At 39.8% G+C, this 15763-nt stretch overlaps 1 protein-coding gene across 1 annotated transcript in view; it reads left to right on the top strand.

The window, feature by feature from the left end:
• GPR161 (G protein-coupled receptor 161) overlaps positions 1-12571 on the top strand; it is a 37992-nt gene extending 25421 nt beyond the window's left edge. Inside the window, exons 5-6 of the mRNA XM_088444957.1 lie at positions 481-597; positions 7571-12571. Coding sequence (XP_088301083.1) covers positions 481-597; positions 7571-7806 — 353 coding nt within the window. The 3' untranslated portion in view covers positions 7807-12571. The remainder of the gene's footprint in view (positions 1-480; positions 598-7570) is intronic.
• The last annotated feature ends 3192 nt before the right edge of the window (positions 12572-15763 follow it).

Below are 15763 nucleotides of genomic sequence, written 5' to 3'. Positions count from 1 at the left end.
AATTTATTTTGTATGGCGCATGTGTATGAGTCGCACTTCACATGTGCCAAGATTGATTACTGTACAGATCCTGGCGGCACTTACATATTTTTGCAGTACTGCGGCGTACAGATACAGTTGCACCGGGATTAGCGTCCAGCTCTGAATAAGGCCCTTAGTTGCTGTACTATCTGTCTGTTTGATTGGTCGCCTTGTACTGTCTATTTAAACCTTTTTGTTATAATGTTGATTGTGTGTGTTTGTAATTTTCTCTGTATGGCGCTACGGATATTTGACGCCATAGAATGAAAGATGATGATATATGGCTCATCAGATGACTCTTACATGGAGATATCAACTAAGTGCTCTTATTTTATGACTTTAGTTCCAGCTTATGTAAAAATACAAAACAATCAGTCTATAGCAGTTATATTATCTGTTCTTTCACCCTTATTTAAAAAATGAATATGCTAATATTTATGTACTTCCTCTGTTCTGCAGGTACTGATGTCATGCTGCTTGAAGAGTGCAGCTCTGATAGCACACAGCATAATCGGCTTCTCTACCCCAGAAGGAAAAGTTCTGTTACATTTGAAGATGAAGTGGAACAAAAAAATGGTATATTTTACATTTAGTTTATTTTATAATAACCAAGAGTAGTTATTGCCTACTTGGAAATTGTGTTTCATAAATGAGGTGTATATACAGTCAGGTGCATAAATATTGGGACATTGACAGAATTTTCATATTTTGGCCTCTATTCACCACCACAATGGCTTTGAAATTAAACAAACAAGATGTGCTTTAACTGCAGACTTCAGATTTAATTTTGAGGGTAGTTACATCCAAATCAGGTGAACGGTGTAGGAATTACAACGGTTTCTATATGTGCCTCCCACTTTTTAAGGGGACAAAAGTAATGGGACTATCAACTCAAAAGCTATTTCATGGACAGGTGTGGGCTATTCCCTCGTTATTTCATTATCTATTAAGCAGGTAAAAGGTCTGGAGTTGATTCTAGGTGTGACATTTGCATTTGGAATCAGTTGTTGTCGACTCTCAATATGAGAGCCAAAGAGCTGTAACTATCAGTGAAGCAAGCCATCATTAGGCTGAAAAATCAAAACAAACCCATCAGAGAGATAGCAAAAACATTAGGTGTGGCCAAATCAACTGTTTGGAACATTCTTAAAAAGACAGAACGCACTGGAGCGCTCAGCAACACCAAAAGACCCGGAAGACCACGGAAAACAACTGTGGAGGATGACAGAAGAATTATTTCCCTGGTGAAGATCAAGAACACTCTCCAGGAGGTAGGTGTATATGTGTCAAAGTCAACAATCAAGAGAAGACTTCACAAGAGTGAATATAGAGGGTTCACCACAAGATGTAAACCATTGGTAAGCCTCAAAAAAAAGAAGACCAGATTAGAGTTTGCTAAACAACATCTAAAAAAGCCATTACAGTTCTGGAACAACATCCTATGGACAGGTGAGACAAAGATCAACTTGTACCAGAGTGATGGGAAGAGAAGAGTATGGAGAAGGAAAGTAACTGCTCATGATCCAAAACATACCACCTCATCATTGAAGCATGGTGGTGGTGGTAGTGTCATGGCGTGGGCATGTATGGCTGCCAATGGAACTGGTTCTCTTGTATTTATTGATGTGACTGCTGACAAAAGCAGCAGAATGAATTCTGAAGTGTTTCAGGCAATATTATATGCTCATATTCAGTCAAATGCTTCAGAACTCATTGGACGGCGCTTCACAGTGCAGATGGACAATGACCCGAAGCATACTGCAAAAAGCAACCAAAGCGGTTTTTTTAAGGCTAAAAAGTGTAATGTTATGCAATGGCCAAGTCAATCCCCTGACCTGAATCCGATTGAGCATGCATTTCACTTGATGAAGATAAAACTGAAGGGAAAATGCCCCAAGAACAAGCAGGAACTGAAGACATTTGCAGTAGAGGCCTGGCAGAACATCACCAGGGATGAAACCCAGCGTCTGGTGATGTCTATGCGTTCCAGACTTCAGGCTGTAATTGCCTGCAAAGGATTTGCAACAAAGTATTAAAAAGTGAAAGTTAGATTTAGGATTGTTTAGTTTGTCCCATTACTTTTGGCCCCTTAAACAGTGGACGGCACATATAGAAACCGTTGTAATTCCTACACCGTTCACCTGATTTGGATGTAATTACCCTCAAATTAAATCTGAAAGTCTGCAGTTAAAGCACATCTTGTTTGTTTCATTTCAAAGCCATTGTGGTGGTGAATAGAGGCCAAAATATGAAAATTCTGTCAATGCCCCAATATTTATGCACCTGACTGTAATTGCTTTGTAAGCACAGTTGCTTAAAATAACCAAAATCTAACCAATATTCAAACCCGCGTTTGATGAATAAAGGAAAAATGCAGCTCTATAACAAGACATTCATCTAATCCAGAGGTTCCCAAATGCGGTCCTCAAGGCTCCCCAACAGTTCAGGTTTTAGAGCTTTCCATGGTTAAGCACAGGTGGCTTAATTAGTAGCTCAGTCAATTTGATTTAACCACCTGTTCTCAACCATGGACTAAAACATGAACTATTGGGGAGCCTTGAGGGCTGTGTTTGGGAACCTTTAATCTAATCTATTACTGCTTTGAACTTTATGAAACTTGAACAATATTTGTCCAACTAGAACTAGATTCAGATCAAATTCCGCTCTGAAAGAGATGGCAGATTTTTTGGCCTCTCCCTGCATCTATAATTCTAGGGATCCGTTCCCTGGGTATCCATATTTTTGTACCAGGGAACTCTTGATAGCGTGTAATCCTCTCTGGAGGCGCTGACAATATTAGTGAGTACAATAAATGTGACACTGGTATCCAAATGTAAATATCCAGGTTCATGACTTGGTTCAGATGTATCCTTTAATTTGCATATAGGTGCCCTGACAACCAAAATATCTTCTAAACTAGGACTGTTCTTTAGAAATCAATGTTGCCTTCCTCCAGAAAGCACACTAGTATAGACTGGTAAGTTAGGTTACACTATTCAACACAATCAGCCATTTTGTCATGATGTCAGGCCTTATATGGTTGTACCTGTGGTCCAGGTGAAGTGTTTGGTCTAGGAAATGCATGAAGGTTTGACAAGCAGTTTCTCAGTTATCTATCAAGATTTATAAATCCTACAACTGATAGCACTTCTCACCTTAGACCCACTTCCAGAGGCCTGCAAATGGTTCCTAAATTCAGTAAATAATCTGTTCTCCCTACATTTGCACACAAGGCTCCAAATATGGACCAATGTACCAGCACCGGTTAAATCTGCCACCAGCATAACATCTGTTATTACATGTAATAATAGTAAACTAAAAGAGCCAGCACAATTAGTTTACTCCCTAACTGCCTTTATAAGACAGAAAAATTAAAAAAATTAACTTGTATATTATTAGGATTAACAACATTTATCATTGTTTCAGAAATGGAAAACTAGATTTTAGTGTGAAAATATATGTGAGTGTGTGTGCATGTACTTAGAATATGTATAATGTATATTCGGCTGAATCAATGCGTCTGACGTATACGTATCTCCACATTTTTGCTTGATTAAAAGTCCTGTATGACCTGAATAAACATTCAGGTTCTCTGTGATCTATTTAGCATCATACTTGGGGTGCCGCTGCCTTTATTCATGTACGTTTGTATGTACACACATGTATGTAGGTATATATGTATGTATCAAACCACAAGCAATTTATGGGCAGCTCCAAAGGGTACTCAGAAAAGCGGCCTAATGACATTCCCATCACACCACACAACTGAGAACTTAAAAAAATATATATATCTCCAGCACTTAAATGAATGTTTAGACCCAAGAAGTTGTCTCGAGTGGCCTGCTTGTAATAGGGCAGCTGGGAATAGACTGTACCTTACTTGCCAAAAGGTGGAGCTATATTTATAATGGCTCTGTCCAGTGAGTTATTACAGCCTTCCAACACACCAAGGTCAAAGCCTTTTTACTCCCTTAGGTTGTAAGCTACCATGATAATAAGGAATGACTAGGGAGTGTATAAAATAAAATGAGTGATTTTATTGATACAAACATCAAACTACTGTCATTGATAGTATTTGAAATGCAAGTACATTTTCACTATTGCAGACAATTAAAAATGTTTGTTTTTATAACAATCTAAAACAAAAAATTTACCGTATACACTCGAGTATAAGTCGACCCGAATATAAGCCGAGGTACCTACTTTTACCACAAAAAACTGGGAAAACTTATTGACTCGAGTATAAGTCTAGGGTGGGAAATGGCAGCAGCTGGTTGTGCCCCCAGTAGTAATTCCCCCTGGTTGTGCCCCCAGTAGTAATTCCCCCTGGTTGTGCCCCCAGTAGTAATTCCCCCTGGTTGTGCCCCCAGTAGTAATTCCCCCTGGTTGTGCCCCCAGTAGTAATTCCCCCTGGTTGTGCCCCCAGTAGTAATTCCCCCTGGTTGTGCCCCCAGTAGTAATTCCCCCTGGTTGTGCCCCCAGTAGTAATTCCCCCTGGTTGTGCCCCCAGTAGTAATTCCCCCTGGTTGTGCCCCCAGTAGTAATTCCCCCTGGTTGTGCCCCCAGTAGTAATTCCCCCTGGTTGTGCCCCCAGTAGTAATTCCCCCTGGTTGTGCCCCCAGTAGTAATTCCCCCTGGTTGTGCCCCCAGTAGTAATTCCCCCTGGTTGTGCCCCCAGTAGTAATTCCCCCTGGTTGTGCCCCCAGTAGTAATTCCCCCTGGTTGTGCCCCCAGTAGTAATTCCCCCTGGTTGTGCCCCCAGTAGTAATTCCCCCTGGTTGTGCCCCCAGTAGTAATTCCCCCTGGTTGTGCCCCCAGTAGTAATTCCCCCTGGTTGTGCCCCCAGTAGTAATTCCCCCTGGTTGTGCCCCCAGTAGTAATTCCCCCTGGTTGTGCCCCCAGTAGTAATTCCCCCTGGTTGTGCCCCCAGTGGTAATTCCCCCTGGTTGTGCCCCCAGTGGTAATTCCCCCTGGTTGTGCCCCCAGTGGTAATTCCCCCTGGTTGTGCCCCCAGTGGTAATTCCCCCTGGTAGTGCCCCCAGTGGTAATCCCCCCTTTCAGTGCCTCCAATGGTAATCCCCCCTGGTAGTACCCCCAGTGGTAATCCCCCCCCTTTTAGTGCCCCCTGTAGTAATCCCCCCTTTTAGTGCCCCCTGTAGTAATCCCCCCCGCTGGTAGTACCCCCAGTGGTAATCCCCCCCCCTTTTAGTGCCCCCTGTAGTAATCCCCCCTTTTAGTGCCCCCTGTAGTAATCCCCCCCCCCCTGGTAGTGCCCCCAGTGGTAATCGCCCCTGGTAGTGCCCCCTGTAGTAATCCCCCCCCCCCTAGTAGTTCCCCCAGTGGTAATCGCCCCTGGTAGTGCCCCCTGTAATAATCGCCCTCAGTAGTCACCCCCCCACCCACCCACCCAGAGTAGAGAGATGTAATAAGAATAATAAAAAAAAAAAATCACTTACCTGAAACTCCCGCTCCTGGTTCCGCCGCTAACAGCTCCTCCGGCCGCTGTGCATGGGAGAGACGCCATTACTCATGACGTCTCTCCCATTACCCACTGCGGGAGCCGCAGCAGCCGCTGAGAGTCTGACAGACTCTCAGCGGCTGCTGATTACACCAAACACACAGCTGCCGGCTCCGGCGGCTGTGTTTGTGCTGTGTAGCGCTGACCGAACTCCGTCTGGTCAGCGCTACACTTCACTCTAGTATAAGCCGAGGGGGTATACGGTAATAGTAAAAATTCATAAAACGTAGAGTGAGCACAGTATCACAAGGTAAAAAATGCACATAATTGATAAACCTAAAAATAAAGCATAAATAAAAGTTTTAAGTCTCACTGAACTGCTACTTGTGATGTGTTTCCCGGCAAGTATCCACCTTTTACGAGAAAAGAGAATGAACCTGTTAAAGCTCTGGTGGTGCTGAGAGCCTGATACTTGCTGCCCTACATTGTATCACGCCATTGGCGGAAATACCATGGTGCCCCCTCTGCTGTGCACCAGGTTTTACAGCCATGGTAATGCAAGGTTAGGAAATAAAGGGAGGGAATGGGATAATCCCTGAGTGGAGTGTAATAGGGTGGCTGGTCCCTAGGGTGGGGCAAGCCACCAGGATGTAGACCCCGATTAACTGTCCAAAAAAGACGCCCTGCTACAAACCGGCGGCCTTGTCTTTTGCTTACATGTACACGAGACCTTTTTTAGAGCATGTCCCTGTTTAATACAGCCGTTATTGCACTCCCTGATGCATAGATATAAAATGCACATTAAGCAGCGTGTGTATATAACATGCAATCTCAATAGGTTTAGATATACAAAAAAATGAATGGAATGCAACTAATGAGCTATGCTGGGTGAACATTAAGAAACTTCTATAAACATTAAAATCTATTGTAAAATATATTGTATGTGAGAACTGGTGAATGCTGATGGGAACAATTATGAGCTGTATAAACCAGGAATGTCTAAACAGAGGGTAAAAGATGACACAGTCAATATACAATTAAAGTCTTCTTAAATAGTTAGTAAATTGTCATGGAGATAAACGTAGAATTATCGCAGTATGTGCTTTTCTCTCTATATCAGACAATACATTTCATGTAAACAGTTATAAAAGATATATTTGATAAAATGGAAATAAGATCACAGCATCAAATATTAAAAAATAAATGGCATAAAAACAAAACAGAATCACAGCAAAATATGACTTTTGAAATTTTTTACACGTTTCAAGGCGCCAGTCCACTTCTTCAGGCAGTCAGTGTGAATCACTATTTCAGTGCCTGAACAAATGGACTGGTGCAGTGAAACACGCATCGGATTTTTGCAGTGATTTTGATTTTATGGCTTATTCTTTTGTATTTTATGCCAATTTTTTACAATTTGATACTGTGATCTTATTTTAATTTTATTGTTTTAATATTTATTTTATAACTGTTTAGATGAAATGTATTCTATGATGTGGAGAGAGAAGTGTATATTGCGATATTTGTACACTTATGTCTATGACGGTTTGCTACTCTACTTATTGTTAAACTATTGTTTTAGCTTTCACCCTCTGTTTGGACATTCTTCATTTATATAGCTCATTTTGTATGTGAGTAAGGTATTTGTCCTTTTGAGTGTTACAGACACAGCTCTCATAGATGGCACATTTGTGGGAACCAGGGGCATTACCCCAAATAGAACTACAGCATTATAAACACACTCTCTAGTGGATTTTTAATATATTTATAAGTATATCTATTAACGCCGGAGAGTAGTTTTTCATTTACAGACTAACCCTTAGGGTCTTGTTGGGAGACCATTTCTCCTTAGGCCACTGATTCAAAAAGACACCTTTTGTGTTGTGGTGCTGATCCCATTTCTATTCTGCTGAATGCTGTACTATGCTTTTTAAATGTGGATTAACTGGAATGTTAATTTTGTATTTCTTGATAAGTCCCCTGCCAGAAAATAACACTAGAGTAGTTTGATTACCTTTTGTCTTTGGTGTTTCAAATAATTTTGCTCAAAGCTTTGCTTCTAATATGAGATCAATATACTTCTTTCCACAGATGTTAACAAAACATCCGCTGATGAAAAGACATCCAGCATGTCCTTGGAATCCTATGCATACAGCTTGGCCAAAGCAATTGAGATAGATGCAAAAATCAGTTTGTTTGGAGAAGAAGTAATGTCCTCTGCTGTACAAGCCATGCCAGGGATATCTGCCATTGGCCGTGGCAGCAGGAATCACGTGATCCAGAAACAGAGGATTGTACTGCAAAGCATTGATGAAGGAACCATGTGATGTGTCTTTAGTACTATTACTATGCTGTCAGTGGGTGACTTCCATGATAGAAGATTAATACGAAGTGATCCCATAGCATTTATTTCATGCAAAGGGAAATGAAACGTGCACTTGTTACAGGTGCCAATTGTTATCACCTTTTTTAACCACTTCTAGATGTATCACTATGATGCTTTGCACTAGTGACATATTAATAACTAAAGTGGTTGAGAGTGAGAGATGCTTCCATTTGCCACCCAGTGTTTTATACCAGTAGTATTGAGCTGCTCACATTTTGACATAATACATTACGTTCCTTTTGCATAGCAAAATTAATTGGTTTGGGTGCTAGGTGTTGCTTTTTAATTTTAAGTGCTAGACTACAGCACACTTTTTTTTTTTAAGTTTGCTGGATTTTATACAATGAATGTATATTATTTTCATAGCACTAGATCTTTTGTTTACATATATTTATTTTTATATACTTAATGGTTACATTGAAAATTACTGTTTTAGAAATGTTTTTTCTTAATATGTCTTTAAGAAAAAGTGCATTGACCTAACACTACATTTCAAGTGCTGGTGCTTGTCTCTGCTTATATGGTACGGTCAGTATCCTTTAGGTCTTTTTAAGTGTACAGTATAAATCCCATTACAAAACATGTATATCAGTATTAAAAACTCTTTTCATATATGACAGATCTACATGACGACTTAACCATATCAATTATTTGAGTTTAAATACCTGTATGATTGAACCACTTTTGCAAAAGACGAGAGGTTTGGCCTTTGTGAATATATTTTTCGAGGTATGTGTGGATTAGCTTTGTTTTATACTTATCCTTGATCAGTGGATATTTTCTTAATATGAAATCACCTTTTCTTTGTCAATGTCATAGCAGTGTTTGTGCATTGAGGTGAAAACCCTAGGCTTTGAGGCCAGTAATCCCAGTTTAGCTTTAAATTTGGAATTTCTCAAGCATATCCTGAAAAAACAGAACCTGCTTAGATTCGGTATTTGATTCTTTGTTTTATTTTCCGTAAGTATTTTATTCAGCATAATGTCCTTATAAATTATACGGCTCTCTAAAGGAGGAATTAACAGAGCACAATATGATTTATGGTCATACACTCAGAAGGTTCCTTTGACTTTCATGTTAAATGTGCACAATGCTTGCTTGTGCATTTGCTGTAATACATATGCTGAAAACTATAGTATCTTCTGGTCAATGTTACTTCACTTTGTTTACAAGCCTTAGCACAGGACTTTCATATCTTATATTTGCGAGATGACATAACAAGAGGTTTGGTTTTTTTTCCCTGTTTGGGGTGTAGATACATTTTGGAGCACTGATAAGTTTCAGAAATTGGAACAGAAATTTATGGGTTCTAAAGAAGTGACCAAAGACTTGAGGACCGAGACTAATGGTTGGTTGGAACTACTTTAGAAATGTCTGAAAGTGGATATCCTTGGTGATTCACCTTCCTACTCTACACACTCTTTACTTGTATTTGATCATGCTGCTGAAAATAATCCAAGTATTTTTACAGGCAGAACTCTTAAGTGTTTTAATGTTTAATTACAGTTTTACAGTTTGTTCTAGAATTATGGGCACGATTCTATTCTATGCGATGTGAATAGCGCCGGGAGTGAGCTCCCGGAGCTATTCAATACACCGCGCTGTCAAGTCCGACTAGGATTTCTTCTCACATCCCCCCGGGGATGAGAGCAGAAATCCGACAAAAGATCCGGCGCGAGGCTGTTTTCTGCCCTTAGCGCTGGGAAAACAGCATCGCGCCGGGAAGTTAGGTCGGGGAATGCCCGTTATTGCGCTTTAAACAGGGTGTTTAGTCGCGAGAACGGGCATTCTCCGACTAAACACCGCGCACAATTGAGCTATCTCCCAGCGCTATTCACATTGCATAGAATAGAATCGTGCCCAATGTCATTTTTATAGTACCTTTATTCACATTTTTGCTTTACGTCTAGAGTTGGATATTCCTAGCCCTAAATGTCCATTTCCTCCACATGGTCTCTAATGGTGCATGGTCAGATTTTGTGTCAGATCTGAACGAGAACGTTTTTGAAAATTATTCAGTCGTTCATAACTGAAAGAAAATCTGACGTGTGAGCCTGCAACGATGAACGATGCGCGTTCCCGCATGTCAGATAACGATATTTGACCTCTGATGTGTTTGCGGTCAGAATTGGACGATTCCATTCATTTTAATCCTGTCTGAAAACGTTGGTAAAAATCGTTCAATCGTTTATCTGACAGATCTGACCGTGTGTATGCTCCATTAGGCAATACTGACTATTTGTCATCCTCTGAAGCACTCTTACGTTCAGTATCACCAATCTTAAAACACATTTTGGAACAATTCCTATATAGTTAGGATTATTCTCCTAGCACAACATAATGTATGTGGAATATCTGCTTTTATTTAAAGGAATTCAATCCTAACATTCACTCAGCATTCCCATTACCATAAAAATTGTATTATCTTCTCATTGTATTATAGAAAACAGTCCTGGAAAATCATTGAGAGTTTTAGTTTTTGAATGCAAAGGTAAGGGCTGTGCATTACACTATATGCTATAGGAATATTTTTGGTGGGGAAACGTAGGTAAAATTGAAGTAGACATTTCATAACAGTTTATGTACAAGCCGAGGGAAACAAATGCTGGCCCATTCCGCAGCCTTGATGCTGTTTTGAGACATCGTACACTTCATATTTTGCAGATGCACCTGCTTATGAAAGAAGAGGCATGGATTTAGGGGCCCAGGTGGCTGCCTCTGTGGGGGTGCAGAATATTGATTGTTCTGACTACACCTTCCAGTGCATTCCCAACAATGTACGATGGTTACACATGAAATAGAAAAGTTTACTATGTCACACTCCTTAATCAAAAGCATAAATGAGAATCTAACAAGTAGTATTTAAGGACAAAAATGGAAAAATGTAAATTAGAGTGTGGGTTTCTATCTGAATTCAGATTTGTGCTGATTTTACAGGAGCAGTCCCCAAAGCAGAATAAGTTTGCACATGTATGGTTGCGATACATGGTTCACTTGGCGCATTTGCTCATAAAGAATCGTGCTGCAGTGATGATACCTATTGTTATTAAAAGTATTTAAACCTGCAGAGTTTTTTATGTATTTGTCTCCCTTCACGACAATAAAAGTGCGGTAGAAGGAATAGTTAATGAGTGAATTATCCAATATTTTTTTATTTAGTCCCCACTGGCTAGCAGAATGGCGATCCCTGTCCTTGGCCAGTGGATCAACCTATATTACTTCTTTGTAATTTTGTAGCCGGTGCCTGAGGTAAGAGCAGTCACAGGACTTACATTGCATACACACACTCACCCATACATATATATACACATACCCTGGGCTGAGAGGAGACTGCTGGCCACTGGATAATTTGAGAACTGAGGGAGCTGCTGCGGCTGGGCAAGCGCAGCAGCTCTCCCCCAGACATTCTGTATACAGAGAGCCCTGACGATTAGGGCTCTCTGTAGCGGCAGCTCCGATTGTGGACACTCACTGTGCTGAGACGGAGACGCAGTGGTTTCCGTCTTTGGAAAAAAAAAACTCATCAAAGATGGTTTCTAGTTTCCCAGAAACCCCCTTTCATGGCATGAATATTGTTGCGTGCGCCATAGTGAGAGATTTAAAATGTGTAATGCTGGGCAACATTTCATGTGAGGGAGAGGTATTAATCATAGTTAAGTAAAGGTGGCCCGGCGCTGATGGAGGGAGCTGCTGGCAGCGCATGGATACATGACAAAGGGACAACGGTTTGTTCAATGAACCCTATTGGAAGTGTTAGTTTAGTTGCTTACCAAGCCGTAAATATAGTTTACAACGAACATGCCACAGCTGATTAAAGTTACAATATTATTTTCTTTAAAGTTTAGATTCCTGATCTTGGGAAACAGTGAAGAGGCACATCCACTAGGCGATATTAAGGAGCGATTGCACAACTACGATATCGTAAATGTGCAAACGCTCATTAATCGTGCACTATGTTGTCGGAAATTACCATCGATGCGCGCTCCCGCTGGTCGCTTTAGACATCAATCATAGCCCGAACATGCCGGTCAATCTGCCAATAACGACAGATTGGCCATGTTCAGGGATGATAGAGGATTAGTAGTTCAGTGTAGGCACTACAGGGGATAGGGAACGACGGTACGACTACGATGTTGTAATCCTACTGTCTTTCCCTAGTCTGCATGTGGATGTGCGCCTGGAGTGTTTGATTTTGACTAATCAGTTTGGTGCCAGTCTTAAATAAGTGTCCTGCTAAATATGAATACTTTATTTCTGCCTTACCAGTTTATCCAATATGGTCTATGCCAGTGTTTGTACTTTATTTCTGCCTTACCAGTTTATCCAATATTGTCTATGCCAGTGTTTGTACTTTATTTCTGCCTTACCAGTTTATCCAATATGGTCTATGCCAGTGTTTGTACTTTATTTCTGCCTTACCGGTTTATCCACTATTGTCTATGCCAGTGTTTGTACTTTATTTCTGCCTTACCAGTTTATCCACTATTGTCTATGCCAGTGTTTGTACTTTATTTCTGCCTTACCGGTTTATCCAATATTGTCTATACCAGTGTTTTTGTACTTTTGGCAACTTTGAACTGTATTTTTGTTTGTTGTTTGCTTCAAGAAAGTTTGCATGTAGTTTGTTTTTTACTGATCTGTAAATATCTGCACATTTTGTATTTCAAATTCATCATTTCACTTGATAATTAAACACATTTTGTACTTTTAAAAATAAGTTGCATTTTTGGTTTGATAAAATCTATTTAAGACCTACTTTGCTCCTATAAAGGGACCTATCCATTAGCAGATAAAATGAACGATTGAACAATATATCGTTCAATCGTTCATTATATCTGCTAATGGATAGGCCCTGAACGATGACAGATGCGCACTCACGCGGCTGATAAATCGCATCTATCATCTCTCCGACATGTTGGTCAATTATCGGTTATAGCTGTACGATATTAGCAATATCGTGCAGTTTTATATGCAGTAAACGACGAAGGGCGAAAGATAGCAGCAACTACAGAGCGCTGCAGAGAATAAAATCCACTCCCTGATTTATGTCATGCGATATCATTCATTGTTCGTCAAAATCTGTCATTTACATGACAGATATCGTTCAGCACAGCCACCGGAGTTTTCAAGGGTATTGTCTTTCATCGCTCAGAAATACATCTGCTAATGGATAGGCCTCTTAACTCCTAAGGTGCTTCTCAATCTGGTAAGTGGTGATCATCAATAATTTATGCACTGTTGTGCAGAAAATTGTAAGGTGACTGATTTGCAGAACCATTTCCAAGTTTCAACTACAACAGAACATACCACTTACAAATAGATAGTACTTTAGTACTTTAAGCTAACTATGTTGTGAGAAAATGTTTGCACATGCTGCAATATGGTTCAGCAAAACGTTTTGTTATGTGACCATACTTATATGTTACATCACATGTCAGTCATGTGTAAATGTTTTATTTTATCAGATTACCAAAACCATTGGTATAGACAAGAGGTTCCCAAACACGGTCCTCAAGGCTCTCCAACAGTTCAGGTTTTGGAGAGATCCATTTTTGAGCACAGGTGGCTAAATCATATTGACTAAATTAAGTTGCCTGTGGATATCCTTAAAGCCTGGACTGTTAAGGGGGGTATCCACTTAGCGATTTAACCAAGCGATTGCACGATAACAATGTCATTATCGTGCAATCGCTTGCAAATCGCGCATGCATCGGCCATGTTTTGGTCAGAAGGGACCAGCGATGCGCATGCCGCTGGTCACATCCGACATCACCCATACATGCTGGTCAACCTGATGATCTCGTCAGGTTCAGCATGTGTGGGGATGAGGGATGTGCCTGGACTGAACGAATGAAAGTTCAGTCTAGGCACATTACTAGTTATACAAACAAGAGCACGATTGCAATGTCGTAATCGTGCTCTTGTTTGTATATCTATAAGTGGATACCTGCCTTTAGGGTGCCTTGAGGATTGAGTTTGGGAACCTCTGGTATAGACGATACCCCAGCAATGGCTTCTTTCTAAAAATCCACTATATAAGCATCAGCAGAGAAAAAGTTTATAGTACATCAAGGGGTCAATCCTAATAGCCATGAAAACTGTTCGCAGGACCGTACTCACACCTAACTAATCTGCACTGCAAATTACACTTGCAATCAAATTTCAAACTCGCATTGATTTTCTACATAAAATGTACCTTTTTTTTTTTGCTCATCCTGTTGATGGTGTGAAACGTTAGAAAATCTTTATTTTAAGTTAAAAATGTCGGGATTTGCTTCAGAAACCCTCGTCCCCCCATATGACTAATTAGGTAATTGGAAGTTTTCATTTGGCTTAATTGGGCCAATTACATGTCCATTATTGTGGTTAGAAAAAAAAAAAAAAAAGTTGCTTCAAATCAACTTTGTTAGTTTAGGCAGCCCAAATTTAGTTTTTTTTTTTGTTTTTTTTAAGTGAAATTTTTATGTGGCTTCAAATTAGTGTTTAATTCGTTCGTGATTAAATGAAAAAGGTTTTCTTTATCATTTTTTTTTTTTTTTTCTTTAAAACATAAAATAATTTAAAAACCTCCAGTACTTTCCTTTTGGCCACTAACAGCTTTCTATATGATTCTGCTAACAAAGTCCCTTTTTGGGGTCCAGGATGGTCTCCCCACACAAACACCACGAATAGGCATTTCTAATTAGAGCTTGCATTTCTTAGGAGTGCTTTTGCAAACTCGCACTTATTTAGATTGACCCCAAAGTGTTTCAAGATCTCACTAATAAAGAATGGAAACACATAGAAAACTGTTTAATCTTGAGAATTAACTATATGTATACCTTTTTCAAGATGAAGACGCTGCTAGTTTCTGTGTTTAAAATTGTTGCAACCATAGTCCACCTGTTTTCAAAGACAGCTATCCTATTAGAAAATGAATGTTCATTAACTGTTCCATTATATAGAACAATAGAAATCTGCTTTAAGTAAATCATGTACTTCAGGAACTGTAATGTCCAACGTGCGATGGCTTCAGCCTCCAGAGTGCCTGCAGTTTAAGAACAGATCCTTCATAAGGATTCTCAATAGAAAGTAAATAGAAAATATTTAATCAAAAGCATTAAAGTGAGGCAAAAAGGATATTATTTTCTTTGTGAAGCATTTCTGGGCAGAGTTTCTCATCTAGCAGTAATCACCAGGAGAGCCTATGGCTGTGGCCCTGGGTTTCAGACCAACAATTAAAGAACCATTTACCACACTTTCCTTAGTTGGAGACTTGTTTTGTTTTTTTGTAATTACTGGACATAGATTTTAAAACTCATTGGAAGTTATCATTTCTCACCATCTCGCCAGTACTTCAGGGTGGCACAAAGTAAAAAAATTATTCATGCATGGAATCACTACAGTAGCTCTGCAAGATGCATATTTCCACATTATTATTATAGTTAACATCTGTTTCTCAGATTTTTCATGCTGGTACACTATTTCCACTCATGTCTCTCCCACTCAACAACTTCTCCACAGACTTTCACCAATGTGCTGGTTCTTGTGGCCACTTTTGGGAAACCAGGCCTAACCGCATGGCTTTATCTTGATGCCATTTTTTTTAAAGGAATGGGGGAGCTTGTTACCAGCCTCTGGACATTCCAGGTTACAACTTCCTATGGCAACATGATTTAAATCTAATCAATGCAGCAAAAAAGCATCTAGTGCTTTATCAACAAATCAGTTCTTCAAGGTACACATAGACGTTTCAAAAGACACATTATCTTTGTCAGAAGAAAGATTTGTCAGAATTCAGCATCTAGTTTTATCATCTTCAGTCTCAACAAATGATGGTAATACGTTTCCATCTCCAAGGAATCTTCTCATCCAGAATAGGGATTCCTCCATTATCAAGGTGCCATAGGAAAGAGCTT

The sequence above is a fragment of the Taudactylus pleione genome, unplaced genomic scaffold, assembly GCF_031769625.1.
Source record: "Taudactylus pleione unplaced genomic scaffold, aTauple2 ptg000374l, whole genome shotgun sequence".
Classification (NCBI taxonomy): domain Eukaryota; kingdom Metazoa; phylum Chordata; class Amphibia; order Anura; family Myobatrachidae; genus Taudactylus; species Taudactylus pleione.
Note: the sequence above shows the minus strand (reverse complement) of the source record. Positions and strands in the feature narration are given on the sequence as shown.